Below are 26451 nucleotides of genomic sequence, written 5' to 3'. Positions count from 1 at the left end.
AAAATACTATGCATACAGTGAATGAATATATATATATATATCACACACACATATGTACAAGGTTGTCCTGGAAGAAAACTTGCTTCCTTCTGCTCTGACAATGTTCCCCAACTCTGAGGACTGGTTTTTCCAGCAGGACAATGCTCCATGCCACACAGCCAGGTCAATCAAGGTGTGGATGGAGGACCACCAAATCAAGACCCTGTCACGGCCAGCCCAATCTCCAGACCTGAACCCCATTGAAAACCTCTGGAATGTGATCAAGAGGAAGATGGATGGTCACAAGCCAAAGCCAAGCTGCTTGAATTTTTGCGCCAGGAGTGGCATAAAGTCACCCAACATCAATGTGAAAGCCTGGTGGAGAGCATGCCAAGATGCATGAAAGCTGTGATTGAAAATCAGGGTTATTCCACCAAATATTGATTTCTGAACTCTTCCTAAGTTAAAACATTAGTATTGTGTTTAAAAATGAATCTGAACTTATTTTCTTTGCATTATTCGAGGTCTGACAACACTGCATCTTTTTTGTTATTTTGACCAGTTGTCATTTTCTGCAAATAAATGCTCTAAATGGCAATATTTTTTACTTTGAATTTGGGAGAAATGTTGTCAGTAGTTTATAGAATAAAACAAAAATGTTCATTTTACCCAAACACACACCTATAAATAGTAAAACCAGAGAAACTGATAATTTTGCAGTGGTCTCTTAATTTTTTCCAGAGCTGTGTGTGTGTGTGTGTGTATACATATATACACACACACACACACACACATATATACAGTGGCTCTCAAAAGTATTTACCCCCTTGGACTTTTCCACATTTTATTGTGTTACAACATGGAATCAAAATGGATTTAAAATTAGGAGTTTTTGCCACTGATCAACACAAAAAAATAGAGAAAGAGAGCTTTTTGGCCTTAATGCTAAGCGCTATGTTTGGCGCAAGCCTAACACTGCTCATCATCCTGAGAACACCATCCCTACCGTGAAGCATGATGGTGGCAGCATCATGCTATGGGGATGCTTCTCTGCGTCAGGGCCTGGAAAGCTCATGAAGATAGAGAGCAAAATGGATGCAGCAAAGTACAGAGAAATCCTGGAGGAAAACCTGCTGCTGTCTGCAAGAGACCTGGGACTTGGGAGAAGAATCATCTTCAAGCAGGACAATGACCCCAAACATAAAGCCAAAGCCACACTGGAGTGGCTTAAAAACAAAAAGGTCAATGTCCTGGAGTGGCCCAGACAAAGCCCGGACCTCAATCCAATTGAGAATATGTGGAAAGAGTTGAAAATTGTTGTTCAAAAGGTCCCCATCCAATTTGACCGAGCTTGGGCAATTTTGCAAAGAATGGGCAAAAATTGCAGTGTCCAGATGTGCAAAGCTGGTAGAGACTTATCCAAATAGACTCATGGCTGTAATTGCTGCCAAAGGTGCCTCTACTAAATACTGACTCAAGGGGGTGAATACTTATGCAATCAATTATTTTCTGTTTTGTACTTGTAATTAATTTAGAACAATTTGTAGATTTTATTTTTCACTTTGACAATATGGACTTTTTTTGTGTTGATCAGTGGCAAAAACTCCTAATTAAATCAATTTGTTTCCATGTTGTAACACAATAAAATGTGGAAAAGTCGAAGGGGGGTGAATACGTTTGAGAGCCACTGTATGTATGTATGTATATTAAAAAGGAATCTGATTTTCTTCTCCCTCTAATGGTTTTTACAGTTTGATTTTCTATTCCCTCTAATGGTTTTTACAGTTGGATTTTCTATTCCCTCTAATGGTTTTCAGTTTGATTTTCTATGCCCTCTAATGATTTTTACAGTTTGATTTTCTATTCCCTCTAATGGTTTTCAGTTGGATTTTCTATTCCCTCTAATGGTTTTCACAGTTGGATTTTCTATTCCCTCTAATGGTTTTTACAGTTGGATTTTCTATTCCCTCTAATGGTTTTTACAGTTGGATTTTCTATTCCCTCTAATGGTTTTTACAGTTTGATTTTCTATTCTCTCCAACGGTTTTTACAGAGCTACTTCCTTGTAGTGACCCCTGGGCAACGTCTCCGACTGCAAAAAGCTCTTCAAATCAAACTTACCGTGCAATGCTTAAGCAAAGCAATGTTGGGCTTGGTTAGTACTTGGATGGGAGACCACCTGGGAATACTGAGTGCTGTAAGCTGCATGTTAAGCTCATACGAATATATATATTCTATTCCCTCTAATGGTTTTTAAACAAAGGACACACACACTGAAGGAATGCAGGTCTCACAGTTTCGTACTCACTGTTCATGGAAGTCCAGCATCGGCGGCTCAAACCTGATTGGTCTGCAATTCCCCCGGTGCAGGGATGCACTGCAAAACAAATGAAGGGTCTGGAACAACAGCACTGAACAGTACAGATATCTCCCCACAGTACACACCACTGGAAAACATTGCATCTCACACATGTCTGCTAAACATATGAGCTGTTGCCCCAAGCAGACAGAGCTCTCTGCCGGGGGAGGAACCCACCAGACCTGCCTGGGTAGTACTTCACAGGTGTCTTATTGCAGGAATTCAGAGATCCATTTAGTTCACTACAGTATGCAAAACAGACCACATGTCTCTCTCTCTCTCTTACACATGCCTTAGGCAAAAAACAAATCAGACAGGGGCTGTGTGTGCGAGCTGAACACCTACGCAAAAATAAGCACATTGTTTTTGGGGGTTACAGTAGATTTATAAATATTTTCATATTTAATTAAATCGTTGTGTGACAAAGAGCCCGCCCGTGTATATTATGTTATATGTTGCGTGTGGTGTGTTAAATGTTGCTGTATAGTCATTGGTACACGGGATATAAACGGGTCTGTGTATCATGAGTGCAAGTAAAAAGTAATAATATGTGAGCACGGGGAATTGCACTTTATTAATTCACGTGCAGTTGTACCGAGACTCCAAATGAATGATTGATTAGCAGTCGAGTCTCGGCACAGCTGCTTAAAAGCTGCATGTTTTCACTCACTCAGGGTTGGGTGTTCGGTGAGTAGGGAACAGGAGAGAGAGGAGGAGTAATAGAGCTTATTATCAATTGCTATTGCGTGCTGGTGGGACCAGCACGATACTTGTTAGTCTGTCTGCTCACCATGTTTGTCTAGTATTGTCCATTTTGTGTGTCTATTTATTTTGGCGTAAAGTGCCGTGTCCTGTTTTCTGTTTGTTTAAACCTTTTATTTACAATAAACCGGTGCAAGCAAGCGTCTTCATCATTTCACTTCACTGTCCTGTCTTTGTGTTCATTCCTTCCTGGTTCTGACATCACCCACTCGGCCGTCTTTGCGACACTGTCTGTTAAAAACACAATCCATTCTTTTGTATACTGTAAGAAATGGTAACGCTCAGGGAATTCCACCCAATCCTGTGAGTGTTTCCACATGTAAAGGCATTGACAGCTTGCCCTTCATCGTGCCCCTGCTCTATTTTGATCTGTCACATGGAGGGAGTTCTCTGCATTTGTGCTCGGGTTAAACAGCCGAACCTGGAAATGATACCTTATAGGTTTTAAAAAGGAGTCAATCCAACGCGATACAATCCAATGCGATTGAAATCCAGTCCAATCTAACAGACACTCGAAACTCCAGGGCAGTGTGGTGCTCTGGATTGAAGCAGACGAGAAATAAAGGCTGGAGCTTTACTATAGCAGCTACACCATCTCCTTTTCACTGTTATGTTGTGCAGTTCCTCTATTTCTTTGTTCCTGTTGCACATGCTCCCGTCAATTGTGAAATCACATTGCTGATTAATAGAGAGATTGCTGCTTATACAGATGAATGCAGCTGTACCTATAGAGCCAGTCAAGTGTGTGTAATCAGAATCTACACAGACTCCCACCTAAACTTCATTCTATGATTGAGAGAATTAATGCAAACATACAGAGCTTTACTGTAACAGCTATACCAACTCTCCTCATGAAACACTCACAAGTCCAGTATTGCAAGGAAAATGTTCACAGGCATTTATTTACAGCACCAGGATATTGAGAATGAGCATTCTGAACAAACTTCAGCACACTGTGGCAAACCATCCAACAGCAACATGCTTCCATCAGTTACACAGCAACACGCTTCCATCAGTTACACAGCAACATGCTTCCATCAGTTACACAGCAGTTACACAGCAACATGCTTCCATCAGTTACACAGCAACACGCTTCCATCAGTTACACAGCAACATGCTTCCATCAGTTACACAGCAACACGCGTCCATCAGTTACACAGCAACACGCGTCCATCAGTTACACAGCAGGAATGATAGCCTCACTTGTGACCGTAGATAAACAAACTGGAAACAATTCTTTGCTTCTGAGAATTGACTGACGAAGGCCAATGTCAAATATACACTGATGTGCTAAACTGACTTTCTAATTACACTGTATTTCAAAAGTCCTTGGTTTAGTTTCAGACACACAAAAAAGAAAGATTACAATAAGCTTAACACCGTAGTTATACATTATAAAGTCCTTCTTATTGGATATTATCAATCCACAGAGAGCAGAGTCGACTGTAACGAAAGCACTCAGGACTGATGAAACTGGATATTATCAATCCACAGAGAGCAGAGTCGACTGTAACGAAAGCACTCAGGACTGATGAAGCTGGATATTATCAATCCACAGAGAGTAGAGTCGACTGTAACGAAAGCACTCAGGACTGATGAAGCTGGATATTATCAATCCACAGAGAGCAGAGACGACTGTAACGAAAGCACTCAGGACTGATGAAGCTGGATATTATCAATCCACAGAGAGCAGAGTCGACTGTAACGAAAGCACTCAGGACTGATGAAGCTGGATATTATCAATCCACAGAGAGCAGAGTCGACTGTAACGAAAGCACTCAGGACTGATGAAACTGGATATTATCAATCCACAGAGAGCAGAGTCGACTGTAACGAAAGCACTCAGGACTGATGAAGCTGGATATTATCAATCCACAGAGAGCAGAGTCGACTGTAACGAAAGCACTCAGGACTGATGAAGCTGGATATTATCAATCCACAGAGAGCAGAGTCGACTGTAACGAAAGCACTCAGGACTGATGAAGCTGGATATTATCAATCCACAGAGAGCAGAGTCGACTGTAACGAAAGCACTCGGGACTGATGAAGCTGGATATTATCAATCCACAGAGAGCAGAGTCGACTGTAACGAAAGCACTCGGGACTGATGAAGCTGGATATTATCAATCCACAGAGAGCAGAGTCGACTGTAACGAAAGCACTCAGGACTGATGAAGCTGGATATTATCAATCCACAGAGAGCAGAGTCGACTGTAACGAAAGCACTCAGGACTGATGAAGCTGGATATTATCAATCCACAGAGAGCAGAGTCGACTGTAACGAAAGCACTCAGGACTGATGAAGCTGGATATTATCAATCCACAGAGAGCAGAGTCGACTGTAACGAAAGCACTCGGGACTGATGAAGCTGGATATTATCAATCCACAGAGAGCAGAGTCGACTGTAACGAAAGCACTCAGGACTGATGAAGCTGGATATTATCAATCCACAGAGAGCAGAGTCGACTGTAACGAAAGCACTCAGGACTGATGAAGCTGGATATTATCAATCCACAGAGAGCAGAGTCGACTGTAACGAAAGCACTCAGGACTGATGAAGCTGGATATTATCAATCCACAGAGAGCAGAGTCGACTGTAACGAAAGCACTCAGGACTGATGAAGCTGGATATTATCAATCCACAGAGAGCAGAGTCGACTGTAACGAAAGCACTCGGGACTGATGAACTGGATATTATCAATCCACAGTGTTGCTCGACTGTAACGAAAGCACTCAGGACTCATGAAGCTGGATATTATCAATCCACAGAGAGCAGAGTCGACTGTAACGAAAGCACTCAGGACTGATGAAGCTGGATATTATCAATCCACAGAGAGCAGAGTCGACTGTAACGAAAGCACTCAGGACTGATGAAGCTGGATATTATCAATCCACAGAGAGCAGAGTCGAGATGAAGCTGGATATTATCAATCCACAGAGAGCAGAGTCGACTGTAACGAAAGCACCCGGGACGGACGAATATGTTGCTGTTCATCTGGCAGAACAGGAAACCACGTGAAGAGTGAACTAACAAACTTTTTTCTATTTATTTTTTTGAGAGTTGTAATTTTGTTTAGTAAAATGACAGATATTTATTACACAGCAAGGACGTGTTTTGCATACTTTTGTTTCGAAACCAAAAAGCACAGTCACTGTTTCCTCCAGAGGAAATCTGCTCGACGCAAAGCAGAAGCGAAAAGAATGACCCGAGTCATTAATGACTGCTACAGAGACGCCTGAGGCAAACCACTTTCACCAGCCGCTCTCCTGCACCTCAAACCATGAGCAAGAGCACCAGCCGCTCTCCTGCACCTCAAACCATGAGCAAGAGCACCAGCCTCTCTCCTGCACCTCAGATCATGAGCAAGAGCACCAGCCTCTCTCCTGCACCTCAAATCATGAGCAAGAGCACCAGCCTCTCTCCTGCACCTCAAATCATGAGCAAGAGCACCAGCCTCTCTCCTGCACCTCAAATCATGAGCAAGAGCACCAGCCTCTCTCCTGCACCTCAGATCATGAGCAAGAGCACCAGCCTCTCTCCTGCACCTCAAATCATGAGCAAGAGCACCAGCCTCTCTCCTGCACCTCAAATCATGAGCAAGAGCACCAGCCTCTCTCCTGCACCTCAAATCATGAGCAAGAGCACCAGCCTCTCTCCTGCACCTCAAATCATGAGCAAGAGCACCAGCCTCTCTCCTGCACCTCAAATCATGAGCAAGAGCACCAGCCTCTCTCCTGCACCTCAAATCATGAGCAAGAGCACCAGCCTCTCTCCTGCACCTCAGATCATGAGCAAGAGCACCAGCCTCTCTCCTGCACCTCAAATCATGAGCAAGAGCACCAGCCTCTCTCCTGCACCTCAAATCATGAGCAAGAGCACCAGCCTCTCTCCTGCACCTCAAATCATGAGCAAGAGCACCAGCCTCTCTCCTGCACCTCAGATCATGAGCAAGAGCACCAGCCTCTCTCCTGCACCTCAAATCATGAGCAAGAGCACCAGCCGCTCTCCTGCACCTCAAATCCTGGCATAACAACTGGAGAGAAATGAACACACATTGTCAAGATGTCCTGTTGACATTCTAGTAGATTAAATAACCCATCTGATCAGCAAGCTGGACGGGCAGCCTGCTTTTATTCACAGTATTGCACAATTCTTGTTTTATTTTAGGAGGCCTATTTACTCTTTATCACAGACTTTCTTACCTTAAACCCAGAAGAGTTTGAAACTAAAATGACCTTCATTAAAATGCGCTGAGAGCAATCCACTGTGTATACAGTAGTCGGTCTTGAATATAATATTTGTGGGTATACACTGTATAGGAAAGACAGGCAGGACAGAAGAGGAGGAGGGGTAGCGCTATACATAAGAAACAGTCTTGAAGCCCAGGTGTTAAACCTGGACAAAAAAATAAAACCGAATCAATATGTGTCAGAATAACGGACAAAAATTCAAAGGGCATAATAATAGGAGCATGCTATAGACCGCCAGATTCAGACGGTGAGCACAATAATCTGTTATACAATGACATTAGAAATGCGTGTAGCAAAGGAGAAGCCATACTAATGGGGGATTTCAACTTCCCCCAAATAAAATGGGAAAACCCGGTGGGCAGCACAAAGGATGAAATAGAAATGGTGGAAATGACAAATGACTGCTTCCTAACACAATTTGTCAAGGCACCGACTAGAGGGGAGGCATGCCTTGATTTAGTCTTTTCAAATAACGAAGATAAAATAACTAAAACAGAGGTCAGAGAACCACTGGCAAACTCAGACCACAACATGGTCTCATTTGAAGTGTTTTTCAAATCCCCAAAAGTAATGACTAAAGCTAAGGTTTACAATTTTAGAAAAGCAAACTATGAAGGTATGAAACAGAGACTAACAGAAACAGATTGGAGTAAAATAGAGAAAACACCCACAGAAGAATGGTTGTTCTTCAAAAATGTAGTACTAGAGGAGCAAAACAATTATATCCCTAAAGTAGACAAATCTAAAAGTAAAACTAAATTGCCAAAATGGTTTAATAGATCAATTAAAAAAAATATTCAGCGAAAAAAGGCACTTTATAGAGCATTAAAAAAGGACCAAAAAGAAAGTACGCAGAGAGTACACAGAACTGCAAACGCAAGTCAAAAAGGAAGTTAGAAAGGCCAAGAGAGAAATAGAAATGAACATTGCTAAGAGAGCTAAAACCAATTCCAAAATGTTTTTCCAATATTACAACAGCAAGCGAACATTCAAAGAGGAGATTAAATGTTTAAGAGATACAAATGGCAAAATCGCAGATGAAGAAAAAAAAATAGCAAATATATTAAATGATTACTTTTCACAAGTTTTTACAAAGGAGGATACTGACAACATGCCCCACATGTCATCCAGTTCCTATCCAGTTTTAAATAACTTTAGCATAACTGAGGCAGAAGTGTTAAAGGGACTAGGAGCTCTTAAAATAAACAAATCCCCTGGGCCGGATGAGATCCTCCCAGTAGTACTCAAAGAAATGAAAGAAGTAATTTACAAACCACTAACCAAGATCATGCAGCAGTCTCTTGACACAGGGGTGGTACCGACAGACTGGAAAATTACAAACGTAATACCGATCCACAAAAAGGGAAACAAAACTGAACCAGGTAACTACAGACCAGTAAGCCTGATTTCTATTATATGCAAACTTATGGAAACTATAATAAGATCCAAAATGGAAAATTACCTATATGGTAACCGGGTCCTGGGAGACCGTCAACATGGTTTTAGGAAAGGGAGATCGTGTCTAACTAACTTGCTTGATTTTTTTGAGGATGCAACATCGATAATGGATAATTGCAAAGCATATGACATGGTTTATTTAGATTTCCACAAAGCTTTTGACAAAGTCCAGCACAAAAGATTAATTCTCAAACTGAACGCAGTTGGGATTCAAGGAAACACATGTACATGGATTAGGGAGTGGTTAACATGTAGAAAACAGAAAGTACTGATTAGAGGAAAAACCTCAGAATGGATTGTGGTAACCAGCGGTGTACCACAGGGATCAGTATTAGGTCCTCTGCTATTCCTAATCTACATTAATGATTTAGATTCTGGTATAGTAAGCAAACTTGTTAAATTTGCAGACGACACAAAAGCAGGAGGAGTGGCAAACACTGTTGCAGCAGCAAAGGTCATTCAAAATGATCTAGACAAGATTCAGAACTGGGCAGACACATGGCAAATGATATTTAATAGAGAAAAGTGTAAGGTACTGCATAGGTAGGTAAATAAAATTGGTAGGAAATAAAAATGTACATTATAAATATCATATGGGAGATACTGAAATTGGAGAAGGAATCTATGAAAAAGACCTAGGAGTTTTTGTTGACTCAGAAATGTCTTCATCCAGACAATGTGGTGAAGCTATAAAAAAGGCTAACAAGATGCTCGGATACATTGTGAAAAGTGTTGAATTTAAATCAAGGGAAGTAATGTTAAAACTGTACAATGCACTAGTAAGACCTCATCTTGAATATTGCGTGCAGTTCTGGTCACCTCGCTATAAAAAAGATATTGCTGCTCTAGAAAGAGTGCAAAGAAGAGCGACCAGAATTATTCCGGGCTTAAAAGGCATGTCATATGCAGACAGGCTAAAAGAATTGAATCTGTTCAGTCTTGAACAAAGAAGACTACGCGGCAACCTAATTCAGGCATTCAAAATTCTAAAAGGTATTGACAGTGTCGACCCAAGGGACTTCTTCAGTCTGAAAAAAGAAACAAGGACCAGGGGTCACAAATGGAGTTTAGACAAAGGGGCATTCAGAAGAGAAAATAGGAGGCAGTTTTTTACACAGAGAATTGTGATGGTCTGGAATCAACTCCCCAGTAATGTTGTTGAAGCTGACACCCTGGGATCCTTCAAGAAGCTGCTTGATGAGATTTTGGGATCAATAAGCTACTAACAACCAAACAAGCAAGATGGGCCGAATGGCCTCCTCTCGTTTGTAAACTTTCTTATGTTCTTATGTTCTTGTCTGCTTGTATCATCTTCACCAACACTTCCAAAGGATGCATACTGTGGCAAGGAATTGAATTGAGCTACTGTACACTCGGGGTTAAATAAACAGATACAAAATAAAACAGCACAGTCCAACAGATGAAGTAGAAAGAAAAGGAGTGGATGGGTGCAATGAGAGAGGAAGGTGGTGAGCAGCTCTCTCACTCACCTGTGCAGCAGTCCTGCGGGCCTCAGCCTCACATGGGACAGCAGCTGCAGTACCTACACCAGTGCTGCATTTAAAACAGGAAAGCAAACAAGAGAACAACAGCACCTGCTGTTAAAACATCTTTGCAGGGTCAGAAGACAGGGAAATAATGTGCAGAGTGTGCTTTGCAAGGGGTCACTTTTTACATTCCTCGTTCAATAAAAGGGCCCTTGCATGCTGATCCTGTCAGTCTGACGGTGTCACTATACCAGGTAACTGTCTTCCCCAAGCACATCTCCCCTCTCGGCCTCCTACAGATGATTTGGGTTGCATTCAGCTGCAGTGCCATACACCTGATCCCTAACTCTAACCCTTAGATAACAATATCAAGTACAACAGGAGGATGAAGGAAACTATACATCACATACCTTTGCTTACAATAGTCCCTACAGACTACTGTATACACAGTGGCTTGTTCTCAGCGCATTTTAATGAAGATCATTTTAGTTTCAAACTCTTCTGGGTTTAAGATAAGCAGGTAAGAAAGTCTGTGATTCCATTGTGCAAATAGGCCCCATACAAGGCCCTATATGGTCAGGGTCCTTCTTACATCATGGACCTTCTTAGACCAAACATCCAAAGGAGACAGTGCAGGTCTTCCCATTCTGGATTCTTCAATGCATTCCACCCGAGCATATTTCACTTGGTGGGCGTAGCTTTAGTTGCATTGCCACTTCATTATGGAACTCTCTGCCCACAAAACATCTTTCAAAAATGCACCTCTTTATGGATGTCTTCTCTTCTTAGACTTCCTAGGTTTTGAAATATGAACAGATTTTGTATCTTATTTGTATGCTTACACTGTTTACCTTGTTTGTATTTAAGTTTACAATGCTTAAAAATTAATTTGTATCTTGGACATTTTGATTGTGCAGTGCCTTGGGACGCTGGGGTGTGAAAGGCACTATACTTGAAATAGTTAATATTAGTATTATTAGTAATATTAATAATGCTTTGTTTTCTCGTTTTTGGTAAGAAAACAGCCAAACAATACCACCTGTACCACTGCACAGTGCAGGAGCCAAACAATACCACCTGTACCACTGCACAGAGCAGGAGCCAAACAATACCACCTGCACCACTGCACAGTGCAGGAGCCAAACAATACCACCTGTACCATTGCACAGTGCAGGAGCAGGAGCCAAACAATACCACCTGTACCATTGCACAGTGCAGGAGCAGGAGCCAAACAATACCACCTGTACCATTGCACAGTGCAGGAGCAGGAGCCAAACAATACCACCTGTACCATTGCACAGTGCAGGAGCAGGAGCCAAACAATACCACCTGTACCATTGCACAGTGCAGGAGCAGGAGCCAAACAATACCACCTGTACCATTGCACAGTGCAGGAGCAGGAGCCAAACAATACCACCTGTACCACTGCACAGTGCTGGAGCCAAACAATACCACCAGCACCACTGCACAGTGCAGGAGCCAAACAATACCACCTGTACCATTGCACAGTGCAGGAGCCAAACAATACCACCTGTACCATTGCACAGTGCAGGAGCAGGAGCCAAACAATACCACCTGTACCATTGCACAGTGCAGGAGCCAAACAATACCACCTGTACCATTGCACAGTGCAGGAGCAGGAGCCAAACAATACCACCTGTACCATTGCACAGCGCAGGAGCAGGAGCCAAACAATACCACCTGTACCACTGCACAGTGCTGGAGCCAAACAATACCACCAGCACCACTGCACAGTGCAGGAGCCAAACAATACCACCTGCACCACTGCACAGTGCAGGAGCAGGAGCCAAACAATAGCACCTGTACCATTGCACAGTGCAGGAGCCAAACAATACCACCCGTACCACTGCACAGTGCAGGAACCAAACAATACCACCCGCAGCACAGCACAGTGCAGGAGCCAAACAATACCACCCGTACCACTGCACAGTGCAGGAGCCAAACAATACCACCTGCACCACTGCACAGTGCAGGAGCCAAACAATACCACCTGCACCACTGCACAGTGCAGGAGCCAAACAATACCACCTGCACCACTGCACAGTGCAGGAGCCAAACAATACCACCTGCACCACTGCACAGTGCAGGAGCAGGAGCCAAACAATACCACCTGCACCACTGCACAGTGCAGGAGCCAAACAATACCACCTGTACCATTGCACAGTGCAGGAGCCAAACAATACCACCTGTACCATTGCACAGTGCAGGAGCAGGAGCCAAACAATACCACCTGTACCATTGCACAGCGCAGGAGCAGGAGCCAAACAATACCACCTGTACCACTGCACAGTGCAGGAGCCAAACAATACCACCTGCACCACTGCACAGTGCAGGAGCAGGAGCCAAACAATACCACCTGTACCATTGCACAGTGCAGGAGCCAAACAATACCACCTGTACCATTGCACAGTGCAGGAGCAGGAGCCAAACAATACCACCTGTACCACTGCACAGAGCAGGAGCCAAACAATACCACCTGTACCACTGCACAGTGCAGGAGCCAAACAATACCACCTGCACCACTGCACAGTGCAGGAGCAGGAGCCAAACAATACCACCTGTACCACTGCACAGTGCAGGAGCAGGAGCCAAACAATACCACCTGTACCATTGCACAGTGCAGGAGCCAAACAATACCACCCGTACCACTGCACAGTGCAGGAACCAAACAATACCACCCGTACCAGCACAGCACAGTGCAGGAGCCAAACAATACCACCCGTACCACTGCACAGTGCAGGAACCAAACAATACCACCCGCAGCACTGCACAGAGCAGGAGCCAAACAATACCACCTGCACCACTGCAGGCAGGCCAAACAATACCACCTGCACCACTGCACAGAGCAGGAGCCAAACAATACCACCTGCACCACTGCACAGTGCAGGAGCCAAACAATACCACCTGCACCACTGCACAGTGCAGGAGCAGGAGCCAAACAATACCACCTGTACCACTGCACAGTGCAGGAGCAGGAGCCAAACAATACCACCTGTACCATTGCACAGTGCAGGAGCCAAACAATACCACCTGTACCATTGCACAGTGCAGGAGCCAAACAATACCACCTGTACCATTGCACAGTGCAGGAGCAGGAGCCAAACAATACCACCTGTACCATTGCACAGTGCAGGAGCCAAACAATACCACCTGTACCACTGCACAGTGCAGGAGCCAAACAATACCACCTGCACCACTGCACAGTGCAGGAGCAGGAGCTAAACAATACCACCTTCACCACTGCACAGTGCAGGAGCAGGAGCCAAACAATACCACCTGTACCATTGCACAGTTCAGGAGCCAAACAATACCACCTGTACCATTCCACAGTGCAGGAGCAGCAGCCAAACAATACCACCTCTACCACTGCACAGAGCAGAAGCCAAACAATACCACCTGCACCACTGCACAGTGCAGGAGCCAAACAATACCACCTGTACCACTGCACAGTGAAGGAGCAGGAGCCAAACAATACCACCTGTACCATTGCACAGGAGCAGGAGCCAAACAATACCACCTGTACCACTGCACAGTGTAGAAGCAGGAGCCAAACAATACCACCTGTACCATTGCACAGTGCAGGAGCCAAACAATACCACCTGTACCATTGCACAGTGCAGGAGCAGGAGCCAAACAATACCACCTGTACCACTGCACAGGAGCAGGAGCCAAACAATACCATCTGTACCATTGCACAGTGCAGGAGCCAAACAATACCACCTGTACCATTGCACAGTGCAGGAGCCAAACAATACCACCTGTACCATTGCACAGTGCAGGAGCAGGAGCCAAACAATACCACCTGTACCACTGCACAGTGCAGGAGCAGGAGCCAAACAATACCACCTGTACCACTGCACAGTGCAGGAGCAGCAGCCAAACAATACCACCTGTACCACTGCACAGTGCAGGAGCCAAACAATACCACCTGTACCATTGCACAGTGCAGGAGCAGGAGCCAAACAATACCACCTGTACCATTGCACAGTGCAGGAGCAGGAGCCAAACAATACCACCTGTACCACTGCACAGTGCAGGAGCCAGAAGCCAAACAATACCACCTGTACCACTGCACAGTGCAGGAGCCAAACAGTACCACCTGTACCATTGCACAGTGCAGGAGCAGGAGCCAAACAATACCACCTGTACCACTGCACAGTGCAGGAGCCAAACAATACCACCTGCACCACTGCACAGTGCAGGAGCAGGAGCCAAACAATACCACCTGTACCACTGCACAGTGCAGGAGCCAAACAATACCACCTGCACCACTGCACAGTGCAGGAGCCAAACAATACCACCTGCACCACTGCACAGTGCAGGAGCCAAACAATACCACCTGCACCACTGCACAGAGCAGGAGCCAAACAATACCACCTGCACCACTGCACAGTGCAGGAGCAGGAGCCAAACAATACCACCTGTACCATTGCACAGTGCAGGAGCAGGAGCCAAACAATACCACCTGCACCACTGCACAGTGCTGGAGCCAAACAATACCACCTGCACCACTGCACAGTGCAGGAGCAGGAGCCAAACAATACCACCTGCACCACTGCACAGTGCAGGAGCCAGAAGCCAAACAATACCACCTGTATCACTGCACAGTGCAGGAGCCAGAAGCCAAACAATACCACCTGTACCACTGCACAGTGCAGGAGCCAGAAGCCAAACAATACCACCTGTACCACTGCACAGTGCAGGAGCCAGAAGCCAAACAATACCACCTGTACCACTGCACAGTGCAGGAGCCAGAAGCCAAACAATACCACCTGCGCCACTGCACAGAGCAGGAGCCAAACAATACCACCTGCACCACTGCAGTGCAGGTGCAGGAGCCAAACAATACCACCTGTACCACTGCACAGTGCAGGAGCCAAACAATACCACCTGCACCACTGCACAGTGCAGGAGCCAAACAATACCACCTGCACCACTGCACAGTGCAGGAGCCAAACAATACCACCTGCACCACTGCACAGAGCAGGAGCCAAACAATACCACCTGTACCACTGCACAGTGCAGGAGCCAAACAATACCACCTGCACCACTGCACAGTGCAGGAGCCAAACAATACCACCTGTACCACTGCACAGTGCAGGAGCAGGAGCCAAACAATACCACCTGCACCACTGCACAGTGCAGGAGCAGGAGCCAAACAATACCACCTGCACCACTGCACAGTGCAGGAGCAGGAGCCAAACAATACCACCTGCACCACTGCACAGTGCAGGAGCCAAACAATACCACCTGCACCACTGCACAGTGCAGGAGCCAAACAATACCACCTGTACCACTGCACAGTGCAGGAGCCAAACAATACCACCTGTACCACTGCACAGTGCAGGAGCCAAACAATACCACCTGTACCACTGCACAGTGCAGGAGCCAAACAATACCACCTGTACCATTGCACAGTGCAGGAGCCAAACAATACCACCTGTACCACTGCACAGTGCAGGAGCAGGAGCCAAACAATACCACCTGTACCATTGCACAGTGCAGGAGCCAAACAATACCACCTGTATCATTGCATAGTGCAGGAGCAGGAGCCAAACAATACCACCTGTACCATTGCACAGTGCAGGAGCCAAACAATACCACCTGTACCTCTGCACAGTGCAGGAGCCAAACAATACCACCTGCACCACTGCATAGTGCAGGAGCCAAACAGAAGATCCCGGGTGCATTAACTATTTTGTTTTCTGTATGAAATGAGCATGCAGTAGAAAGCAGTAAATGTGTTTCAATGTGGGTGTGGTGAGGTTTGTGAATGCCTGCTAAATGGTATCCTGGTAACTGTAACTGTACCCCTGACAAACATAACACAATGATGTGCTTGAGAAGGGGACAGCTAATCCAGCCTTTTATTTAACTGTTGCAGACATTTTCTCATGACATGTTCAGCTGCTGGCCCAACTAAAGTACATGTGTTGTGTACAGTCTTATTGAAGACAAAGAACAGCATGGCACCATACTCTGTACTTGCTGCACCGATGCATGTTACAGACAGCATGTACAGTATGGAATGGTGCAAGCATCTGGAAGTATTGTTACAGGTTGAGCGCTCACTCACTTTTGTATCCCAAAAATGAACAAATGGATTTGAAACCAATCCATTCACATTCCTCCAAAGAAAACCAGCAGACTGAGGGGGTCCCCAGGACCAGGGATGGAAAAGCCCTAGCTAGACACTGCAGTGGATCACAAAGTTTCAATACTTCGAAGGGAATCAAGGCACACTCAAGTTGCAGTCTGATTCAAACTACTGAAAACGAAATGTGGAATGTGAAATCAATATACCAGCAGCACAATGACACAATAAAAACAAATCCAATACAGAAGCAACTTGAAGCACGGCTGCAGCTGCACAAGGAAATCAAAGCTGCAACGCGGCACATTTTCACTTCCACTTTTTCATCAGGGTTTTTTGGCAGCTCTTGAATGGGTGTGTCCAGGTGGGAGAGTGCATTGCAGCCGTCAAAACAGCCCATCCTGACAACCAATCACAGGGAGACACTTCGCAAGTGTAGAGTGAACTGACACAGAGGCTTCTAAACAGCGCTATTGGAATGAAAGAAAGGAGGCGTTCCTCGCAGTCAAACTTGTTTCAGGCATTTCCAGCAGTTTAAAAAAAGAAATACTTTGTCCAGTTACTACTCTTGCATACTGTGTCGTTTTTAACCTGGTATCTGAATGAGCTTCACTTGGAGGCTTCTGATATTCCATTCTTGGGAATTCAGTTTCTCAAAAATGGCCAATTCCATTTTTTCACAATTTTTTATTAACTTAATAATAATAAAACATGGCATTTGTAGATACATAAATGGTAGTTAAAATAAGTAATACATATTATTAATTATTATTATTTATTATTTAATCCAAGCTTTTCAATCAGACTCTTGTTGCTGTAATAGTAACTAAAGCACCATAAACATCACTTGGCTTATTGCTGGCATTAAAATAAGCAGGGCAACCTAAGAATCAGACTGCACTACAAAAGTTCAGAAAACAAAGTGCAGCACTGTTGAGAATAATATTACAGTCTTCCACCAACACTGTACTTCAGTGTACAAACGAAGGTGTTTCTCTTATTGCTGGCATTACAACAACAATAGAAATGATTAAACAGTTAGTAACAGTTCAGCAATGTCATATGAGAGTAACCCTATTCACAGTACTTCACAAATGAAGTTCAGCATTTCACTGGCATTACAATAACCAGGTGTGAGGTGTGGCGGAGTGTCCCGCCCCTTTGTTTATTATTGTTTTGTATTACGATTTGTGTTAATGCGACGGCGAAAGCCGTTCGATATCATTATTATATTGTTATTATATTATTATTATTATTATTATTATTATTATGTATTGTTTGGCCGGACGAGCAAGACGCCGTCCGCCAGGTTACTGTTTTTATTTTTCAATACCTTGTGAGGATGCGTGACTGATCAGCTACTGATTATTTAACTAGCTGACAGTCATGCATCCTTATTTAATCTCCTGCAGACTATGGCCGAAGGGTAACAAGGTAATTAATTAATAGCTAATTAACCCCTCGGCTAGAAAATAAAAGTCTGCAGCTGTCTGCGCTGGGGGTTGTATGTATCAGAGGAGAGACGCAAGTCTGTGGAGTAACAGAACAAGTGCTAAGCATGCTTGTTTAAGCGCGGTATTTGTTCATTATTTGTGTGTCTATTTGCTTGGCCTACGTGCCCCTTGTTTTGTGTGTGTTTTTGGTTACTGTTTTTATTGTTAAATAAATATACTGAGCGCCTCGCCACAGCTCAGTTTTCACCCGCCAGCAAAAGCGTTTTTTGGTTTCTGTTCCTGGTTCTGACGTCACACCTGCAAAGCCACCCTTCCACACCAGGATAACATATGAAACACTGATAAAGGCATGTTGACCGATCGGTGCTCTAAATAGGTTCACTGCTGTGCCAACCAACTGTAATTTAAATAGCGTCCCTTTTAATGTAAACTCATAATTAATCTTTCCAATTGTTTATTTACTAATTCTACCTTGTTATTTGCAAGATTTAACAAGGAGGTGTGTCTCCAGACAGAATGTCTTTATAAAACAAACGGTGTGTAGTGTAGTGACTACATCCTTTACACAGTAAAAGAAACCAATTTCCTTAAAGGAATCTATAGCTAGAAAAATAGCTTTGAGCTTGTTTCTTCAATGTCACATAATATAATGTAATTAAGAAACGGCAATGGTTTAACATTGCTAATTAAAGCTTTATTAAAAGGCATGTTAGCACAGAAAGAAAAACTAAACAATAATGAAATACGCAAGTAATTTGGCTACTTTCTTTCGGAAAGCCCCGTCTGACCATACCTTGGGTATACATTTTTCAGTAAAGAAGAATCCACAATCACTGTGTAACTGTACCTGAGCCCCTCCAATCACTGTGTAACTGTACCTGAGCCCCTCCAATCACTGTGTAACTGTACCTGAGCCCCTCCAATCACTGTGTAAGCAGAGCAGCTCCTCCACCCCCTCCCTCTCTTCTCCTCTGCCCCTTCTAAACTGTAGTTCTCTATTTCTGAAATTTCTAGCATTTTAGAACCTGCTAAACCAGGCTGCTTATTATTAACACACCCCCAACACTTCTGAACCCACATTGAAACAACTCAGAAAGCGCATTCCCTCAATTCCTGTAGTAGGATTTCTTCCACCCTTGAGAAAGCGCATTCACTCGATTCCTGTAGTAGGATTTCTTCCACCCTTGAGAAAGCGCATTCACTCGATTCCTATAGTAGGATTTCTTCCACCCTTGTTTAGCTGTACAAGTGTCTCGTTGTTCATCTGAGAACTTCTCATTGGCGAATGCTACAGCTGTACCAGCATACACGCTCATTTCTGTTTATTTATAGCAGGTTATTCAACCATGTGAAAAGCTCTTGGTATAACATTTTTTTTTTTGTGATCAGAGACAAATACAGCATTAACACAATCCAAACTTGTTTCTTACCTTTTTTGATGATATGAACTTAGGCCAATATCTGACTCTGTCTGAAATGAAAACAAAAAGAAAAAAGATGTGTCAGCGGGGTAGACATGAACTATTGAGAAAACAGGAAACAGCTGGGACTTGTGAGCTATTGGTTAGCACTCCTCCTCATCATCCTCATCCCCATCATCCTCCTCATCCTTCCCCTCATTATCATCCTCCTCCTCCTTCCCCTCATCCTTATAGCTCCCCATCATCATCCTCCTCCCCCCCTCATCATCATCCTTCCCCTACCCCTCATCATCAGCATCCCCCTCATCATCCTCCTCCTCTCCACCTCATCATCATCATCATCACCCTTCCCCTCCTCCTCATCATCATCATCCTTCACCTCCCCCTCATCATCCTCCTCCTCCTCCTCTCCCCCTCATCATCATCCTCCTCCTCCTCTCCCCCTCATCATCATCATCATCATCATCCTTCCTCTCCCCCTCATCATCATCCTCCTCCTCCTCTCCCCCTCATCATCATCCTCCTCGCCCCCTCATCATCATCATCCTTCCCCTCCCCCTCATCATCATCCTCCTCCTCCTCTCCCCCTCATCATCATCACCCTTCCCCTCATCATCATCATCATCATCATCATCATCATCATCATCATCATCATCATCATCATCCTCATCATCATCATCATCATCATCATCATCATCATCATCATCATCCTTCCCCTCCCCCTCATCCTTCCTCTACCCCTCATCATCCTCCTCTCCCCCTCATAATCATCATCCTTCCCCTCCTCATCATTATGCTCCTCCTCCTCTCCCCCTCATCATCACCCTTCCCCTCCTCCTCATCATCATCATCCTTCCCCTCCCCCTCATCATCCTCCTCCTCTCCCCCTCATCATCCTCCTCCTCTCCTCCCCCTCATCCTCCTCCTCCTCCTCCTCTCCCTCATCATCCTCTCCCCCCTCATCATCATCATCATCATCCTTCCCCTCCCCTCATCATCATCCTCCTTCCCCTCCCCTCTCATCATCCTCCTCCTCTCCTCCTCCTCATCATCCGCCTCCTCTCCCCCTCATCATCATCATCCTTCCCCTCCTCATCATTATCCTCCTCCTCCTCCCCCCTCATCATCATCATCATCATCATCATCATCATCATCATCATCATCCTCCTCCTCATCATCATCATCATCCTTCCCCTCCCCCTCATCATCCCTTCCCCTCCCCTCATCATCATCCTTCCCCTCCCCCTCAAACATCCTCCTCCCCTCATCATCATCCTCCTCCCCCTCATCCTTCCTCTACCCCTCATAATCATCATCCTTCCCCTCCTCATCATTATCCTCCTCCTCCTCCTCCTCATCATCACCCTTCCCCTCCTCCTCATCATCATCATCCTTCTCCTCCTCATCATCCTCCTCATCATCATCATCCTCCTCCTCCTCCTCCTCCCCCTCATCATCATCATCATCATCACCCTTCCTCATCCTACTCATCATCATCATCCTTCCCCTCCCCCTCATCATCCTCCTCCTCTCCTCCTCATCATCATCATCCTTGCCCTCCCCCTCATCATCCGCCTCCTCTCCCCCTCATCATCATCATCACCCTTCCCTCCTCCTCCTCATCATTATCCTCATCCTCCTCCTCCTCCTCCCCCTCATCATCATCATCACCCTTCCCCTCCTCCTCATCATCATCATCTTCCTCCATCCTCCTCCCCTCCCCCTCATCCTCCTCCCCCTCCCCCTCATCATCCTCCTCCTCATCATCCTCATCATCATCCTCCTCCTCTCCCCTCATCATCATCATCCCCCTCCCCCTCATCATCCTCCTCCTCTCCCCCTCATCATCATCATCCTCCTCTCCTCCCCCTCATCATCCGCCTCCTCTCCCCCTCATCATCATCATCCTTCCCCTCCTCATCATCATCCTCCTCCTCCTCCTCTCATCCTCCTTCCCCTCCCCCTCATCATCCTTCCCCTCCTCCTCATCATCATCACATCATCATCCATCCTTCCCCTCCCCCTCATCATCCTCCTCCCCTCATCATCATCCTCCTCCCCCTCCCCTCATCCTCACCTCATCATCCTTCCCCTCCTCCTCATCCTCATCATCCCTCCTCTCCCCTCTCCTCATCCTTCCCCTCCTCCTCCATCCTCCTTCCCTTCCTCCTCCCCCCCCCTCAATCCATCATCATCATCATCATCCCCATCATCCTCCTCCTCCTCCTCCTCGTACCCCTCATCCTTCCCCCCCCTCATCCTCAGGAGGAGTCAGGAGGAAGGGGAGAGGGAGGGGGAGTCCCCGCCCTGGATCAATCCTCATCATCCCATCATCATCATCCTTTTCCCCTCCCCTCATCATCATCTCATCAGTAGTCCCCTCCCCTCATCCTCATCATCCTTCCCCTCCCCTCAGTATCAGCAAGGGGAGGGGGGCTCATCATCATCATCATCATCATCATCATCTCCCCCTCATCCTTCCCCTCCTCCTCATCATCATCCTCCTCCTCCTCCTCATCATCATCCTTCCCCATCCTCATCATCATCCTTCCCCTCATCCATCATCATCATCATCATCCTTCCCCTCCCCCTCATCATCATCATCCTTCCTCCCCCTCATCATCATCATCCTTCCCCTCCCCCTCATCATCATCCATCCTTCCCCTCATCCTCATCCCCTCCTCCTCCTCCCCATCCCTCCCCCTCATCATCATCATCCTTCCCCTCCCCCTCATCATCATCATCCTTCCCCTCCCCCTCATCATCCTTCCCATCCCCCTCATCCTCATCCCCCTCATCATCCTCCCCCTCCTCCTCATCATCCTCCTCCTCCTCATCCTCCCCCTCATCATCATCCTCCCCCTCCTCCTCATCATCATCATCCTCCTCCCATCCTCCTCCTCATCATCATCATCATCATCCTTCCCCTCCCCCTCATCATCATCCTCCCCCTCCTCCCCCTCATCATCATCATCCCCCTCCCCTCATCCTCATCCTCCTCATCCCCTCATCCCCCTCCTCCCCCTCATCATCATCCTCCCCCTCATCCTCCTCATCATCCTCCTCCTCCTCATCCCCCTCATCCTTCCCCTCCCCCTCATCATCCTCCTCCTCCTCCTCATCATCATCATCATCCTCCTCCTCATCCTTCCCCTTCATCCTTCCCCTCCCCTCATCTCATCATCCCCTCCCCCCTCCCCCTCATCCCCCCCATCCCCCCCCACCCCTCATCATCCTCCTCCTCCTCATCATCATCCTCATCCCCCATCATCATCATCCTCCTCCCATCCCCCTCATCCTTCCCCTCCCCTCATCATCATCCTTCCCCTCATCCTCATCCTCATCCTCCTCCCCCTCATCATCATCATCCTTCCCCTCCCCTCCTCATCTCCTCCTCCTCCTCCTCCTCCTCCTCCTCCTCCTCCTCCTCCTCCCCCCTCATCATATCCTTCCCCTCCCCCCCCTCATCAGTACCATGGTAGTGGTAGTCAGCAGTGGGGTCACCCCCCCCCCCCATAGGGGGGGAGAGAGGAGGGCTCCTCATCCCCCTCCTCCTCTCAATTTCACAAGAGTTCACTGAAGGGTTCCGTTTCTCTTACTTCGCCTACCAGGACAGAGCATCCTATAGAAGAAGAGCAGCTTTAGCAGCTCCTGTAGTGTGAGACCTGCACGGCAGAACCTCGAAGGCCACAAAACCCAAAAACTTCACTAACACAAAAATACAATGTGCCGAACACGAGTGTGTGTGTGAATGTGTGACAGTGAGTGAGCGTGTGTGTGTGTGTGTGTGAGAGTGAACGAACGTGAGCGTGGGTGTGTGTACGTGGTAAAATGCACGCAAGTTTTAAAGTGATTGGTCTGTATGGTATGTACAGCAGTAGGATTACATTAAGACTAGACATGGACATTACCAAGTACTGGAAACTAAGAGAAAGTTTAGTGTGCAGAGCAGGGATCTGCATGATCTTTTAAAGTACACACTCTCAACTTCTTCCACGTTTCTGCTGCAGAAGCCAGGTCAATAAAACATAAAACATTACAATAAAACATTCAAAACCAGCAATCATTGCTGCCATTTTTACAATCCTTTCAACACAAATACGAAGCACAATTATTATGCAAATGTAACATTTAATTGTCTGGCTGTATTTGTACGGCACAGATTCACTTGAGTCTACAGAACTAACTTATTCTACATTCCAGCTTGTTCACTAGTTCTAATTCTCTCGTGTCCAAGGTCAGCATGTGACTCTGCTCAAGAGAGCACTACTGTACAGTACAGAACATCCCTGAGAAGAGCACAGGCTCAAACAAGACAAGAACATCTCGCACGAAACAGAATGGCCAGCAGCCCTGCCAGGGAGTTCAGTTCCAGTGCCCTGTGAGGGATGCGTTCGTTTTACAGTGCGTACTGCCAGCTACAGACAGCATCTCTCCCGAGAGGCCTGACCTGGGTACTGCATTAACAGAGGCCTAATGTACTTCAGCTGAACTAACACCAGGGCCAGTCTCATCACTCAGGGGCATCCTCACAGGGTTTCATCAGACATGGGGTCAAATACATGTTTCATGAATAAACAATCCTCTCCAATGTCTTTAATAGTCACGCTATCAAAAACAAAACAGATGCATGAAAAGTGTGACACACTGTCCTGGTATCTGAGATCACAAGAACCAAGAGGGTTTGTAAACAGGAAGAATGCAAGCCTGGCACACCTGGGGTGAATCACCATGTCATTGTAAATGCAGTGAACCCCCCCTGGCATGGCACACCTACGCTATTGTAATTACACCACAACACTGATCCATTACAGGTCAGTTACGCATGTGTGTGCCATTCCATCATTGCTCATGCATTTCCAATTGGTGACCCCATTTTTTTTTTTGAAAAGGATAACAGTTCTATAATATGTTTGTATTTGTGCCTGCGATTATTGCTGGTTATTTAGAATAAACAGAGGAAACATGTTCACATGTGCAGCTGTTTGTTACTTTTGAAGTGTAATTGCAATAGAACAAAACAGCATTGGAACTGGAATAGAACAAAACAGCACTGGAATTGTAACTGCAGTTTCAGCAAATAATCCTGCTGGGATTGTAATTATCACTAATTGACCCCAGGGATGATGCCTGGTACCATAATCTAAGAGGAATGCCACTTCATAACACTGAAAACCTGAAGTTACTGTACAAGCTGAAATGGGTTAGGAGTCAATTAGCAGCTGTGGCAGCAAATCTTTAAGGAGAGGCTGTGACATGATACATGCTAACCTCACAGTGAACAGAGAGGCTGTGACATGATACACGCTGTTTTAATGTTAATTAAACAATATTTGTCATAAAAAACAATTAAAAGTTTCATATTACCGGTAACAGGCTCCCATCACCGAAACGTAGCACCTCCAGGATGGTATCCGATTGGATGAATGCTGCAAAGACAAACGGAGAAGCCTCTTATTAGGATAATACAGCAGCTGAGTCCAGTAGAGTAACAATGTGTTGGACATGACACTCACCCCTTTCAACAGCATTAGGGAGTACTGAAGAACAAGTCTGTTTCTAAACTGGATGTGCTGTTAAAACTGGATATTATACAATCTTGATTCAGGAGTTACTGCATAACAACATCCTGATACAAAGTACACCCACCCCTCATTATATCGCCCCTCACTATACTACAGATTCGGCTACATCGCGGTCCTGGAGTTGGCTCCCCATTTTTACTGTTTAACTGCTCATGCCTTAGCTGCAATAATAATAGACAATTTCACTTAGAATTACTGTTAGTTTTATTTCCAACTGCACACCACAAACAAAAATATACAAAACAATTAAAGCATTAATATTGTACTGTTCTCATATACACACACATTGCACAATAACAAATAGCAAATTAAATACCCACTCGCTGAAGCAGTTATTTATGTAAAATATTTTTGTTTTTATTTCAATCAACGAGGTGTTCACGTGTATCAGCAACGCACTAGCAAAAACCACAGGGCAGTGACATCAGCTCCCTAGCAACAAGCCTGTAGGGAGTTGATTCTTTCAATGCAGCGGGTTTGTGCATTTGAGAAAGAAGAGGAAGACACATGAAATTAATTGGACACTGAAGTCGATGAGAAGCAATTACCCTCCGCAGTACGAACTACAACGGTGTGCTGCTTTTTATACGAAAAATGAGAAAAAGCAGGTTGAGTGGAAGATTTATACTGGACCCTGACACCCCCGATAAAACGAGGGAGTGGTTGTACAGTATTTGTTAGCCTATTTGTTTTTCTATGGGTCTCTCGCTATATCGCGGCCCTCGATGTATAGCGGATTTATATTGGACCCCGACCCCCGCAACATATCGAGTGGGTGGTGTAACTGAATCTCTTTTGCAGGTGTGTTGAGAAGGGCCACACAGGTAGGGCTTATCACAATGAAGCAGCAGTATCCGAATAAGTGTCCCATTGTAAAAGCAGAGCAAAGTGTAAATCACAGAGCACAGTGAAAGCATGATAAAGCATAGGCAAGCACTGCAAAGCACAGAGAGGTATGGCATAGCATATTAAAGTATGGTAAACAATGGTAAATACACAGTAGAACCATAGGAAATGCATTGTAGTAAATATATAATATAATATATATATATATATATATATATATATATATATATATATATATATATATATATATACACACACACACACACACACACACACACACACACACACATACATACATACACACACAGTGCCTTGCAAAAGTATTCAGACCCCTGACCAATTCTCTCATATTAATGAATTACAAATGGTACATTGAAATTTCGTTCTGTTTGATATTTTATTTTAAAACACTGAAACTCAAACTCAATTATTGTAAGGTGACATTGGTTTTATGTTGGGAAATATTTTTATGAAAAATAAAAAAATGAAATATCTTGCTTGCATAAGTATTCAACCCCTGTGCTGTGGAAGCTCCCAGTTTGCACCAATGAAAGAAATTACCCTAACAAGGACACAATTACCTTACCATTGCCCTCCACCTGTGAACCATTAATGTTCCTGTCACATTTTGTGGATAAAAACCCCACTGTTGAAGGATCATTGGTAAGGCTGTGAATCTGAAGGAAAATGAAGACCAAAGAGCATTCTACAGAAGTTAGAGATAAAGTAATGC

General features: G+C 45.1%; 1 protein-coding gene across 1 annotated transcript in view; it reads right to left on the bottom strand.

The window, feature by feature from the left end:
- The window catches only part of LOC121327761 (transmembrane protein 131-like), a 78038-nt gene that overhangs the window by 39020 nt on the left and 12567 nt on the right, over window positions 1–26451 (bottom strand). The window contains exons 2-4 of the mRNA XM_041271947.1: window positions 24655–24716; window positions 19297–19337; window positions 2288–2356 (exon numbers count right to left, since the gene is read on the bottom strand). Of these exons, the coding sequence (XP_041127881.1) occupies window positions 2288–2356; window positions 19297–19337; window positions 24655–24716 (172 nt within the window). The remainder of the gene's footprint in view (window positions 1–2287; window positions 2357–19296; window positions 19338–24654; window positions 24717–26451) is intronic.

The sequence above is a fragment of the Polyodon spathula genome, chromosome 15, assembly GCF_017654505.1.
Source record: "Polyodon spathula isolate WHYD16114869_AA chromosome 15, ASM1765450v1, whole genome shotgun sequence".
NCBI classification, from domain to species: Eukaryota; Metazoa; Chordata; class Actinopteri; order Acipenseriformes; family Polyodontidae; genus Polyodon; species Polyodon spathula.
The sequence above is the reverse complement of the archived record's forward strand: the minus strand, read 5'-3'. Positions and strand labels throughout refer to the sequence as shown.